Source organism: Octodon degus, unplaced genomic scaffold (assembly GCF_000260255.1).
Source record: "Octodon degus isolate 3935 unplaced genomic scaffold, OctDeg1.0 scaffold00007, whole genome shotgun sequence".
Lineage (NCBI taxonomy): Eukaryota > Metazoa > Chordata > Mammalia > Rodentia > Octodontidae > Octodon > Octodon degus.
The window spans coordinates 26,529,291-26,531,041 of NW_004524583.1; the positions used below are offsets into that span (position 1 = coordinate 26,529,291).

Here is a 1,751-nt window from a genome sequence, read left to right on the forward strand (position 1 = left end):
ACTCAGGCCCTTGCACTTGCCATGCAAGTGCTTATTCTACTGAGCTATCTCCCTGGGCCCTGTCAATTTTTAAAAGAACTACCTTTTTTTCCCCCAACAGAATTATTATAAAATCTCAGTGATGGGCCAGCCAGATAGCTCAGCGCACTAAAGCACCTGCTTAGGCAGATGCAGGGACCAAGGTTTGATCCCCAGTGTGCCATGCCGGCCCCACCCCCGGGGCATGCTGAGATGGTGACTGAGACTGGGCACGGTGGCACGTGCCTATAATCCCAGTGTTTGAGAGGCTGAAAATAGGAGGATCACAAGTGAGACCTTATAGACCCTGTACTAAATACATTTTAGAAAACATTTATCTCAGTTAACTTTTTTTCTCTTTTAGGTGAATTAGATAACATGAATAGTACAGAAAGAATCTCTTTTCTCCAAGAAAAACTACAGGAAATCAGAAAGTACTACATGTCTTTGAAATCCGAAGTTGCAACCATAGACAGGAGGAGAAAAAGATTAAAAAAGAAGGACCGAGAAGGTAATTTGGCCACACTTCCCCCGTTTTTCCAGTCTCTTATCCTCTCATTTCTGAAGTCTCCCTTTGCATATAGAACATTCGACAGTGTTTCCTTTCTCTTTCTGTGACCATGAGACCGGAGGCCGGCAGCCTTCCGTTTCGCTGTGGGTGTGGTCGTGCTAAGCGTGCAGGTCCTAAGAGTTCACTGCCTGCGACACTCGCTCTGTGCTGCACACACCTGTATCAGCTGCACCATCACAGGCACGCTGTCAGTTGTCACCAGGTTCCCCAAAATGGGTCGGGCATAAGGCTCGCTCTCAAGGTGCTCCTGTGGGGCCGCAGGTCAGCTGCAGAACAGCTGTGACACAGCTCGGCTGTGTGGGTTGGACAGCCATGCTCCACGCCCTGGAAGGTGATACAAGACAGATAGGTGGGACATGCGGGACATGCGGGACAGAGTGTGTCTTGGGGGGATGCTCCCCAACCTGGCAGGGTGGGAGAGGTGACCTTGGAGTGATCCCATGGAGCCAGCACCCAAGCAAGACCCTAGAAGGTATGGGGCGACTTAGCTGTACAGCGTTTCTACCCCTAGAGCCTCATGCTCCACCGCAGGGCCAGGAAAGGGGATTAAAGGCCCCTAGGCCAGACTCACCAGGGATCAAATTAAAGCAATGAGAAATTATTGCCAGTAATAGAATCGCAGGAAAAATAGTGTAAAAGCTCTTAATGCCAATTGCTGGAGAAAACATAAGCAAGGGGAATTTATATATTCCTTGTGGAAGAACAAGTGGTGCAGTTACTTGAGCAATACAGTACCTTCCAAAACTGGAAACGTGCATAGAACAGCAATTCTGTTTTTTAAGGGCTGGCGAGATAGCTTAATGGATTAAACACCTGCGTAGGCAAGCGCAGGGACCGGAGTTCAATCCCTGGCTCTACATGCCATGACTGCGCTGCCCTGGGCGGGCGTGCTGAGCCAGCCACCGACTCTGGGAGTGGTGGCGCACACCTGCAATGCCAGCACTGGGGAGGCTGAGAACGGGAGGATCACTAGGAGTCTGAGCTGCACAGTGAGACCTTGTGACCCTGTACCAAATACATCATCATCATCATCATCATCATCATCATCATCATCATCATCATCATAACTTTCTTTTCTTTTCTTTTTTTTTGGTACCAGGAATGGAACTCAGAGCCTTGTACTTGCCAGGCAGGGGTCACACTGCTGAGCTACATCCCTGGC

The 1,751-nt window shown here is 49.5% G+C and overlaps 1 protein-coding gene across 1 annotated transcript in view; it reads left to right on the forward strand.

Annotated features, from left to right (window-relative positions):
- Arid4a (AT-rich interaction domain 4A) overlaps positions 1 to 816 on the forward strand; it is an 85,738-nt gene extending 84,922 nt beyond the window's left edge. Inside the window, exons 23-24 of the mRNA XM_023701673.1 lie at positions 383 to 529; positions 644 to 816. Coding sequence (XP_023557441.1) covers positions 383 to 529; positions 644 to 816 — 320 coding nt within the window. The remainder of the gene's footprint in view (positions 1 to 382; positions 530 to 643) is intronic.
- The last annotated feature ends 935 nt before the right edge of the window (positions 817 to 1,751 follow it).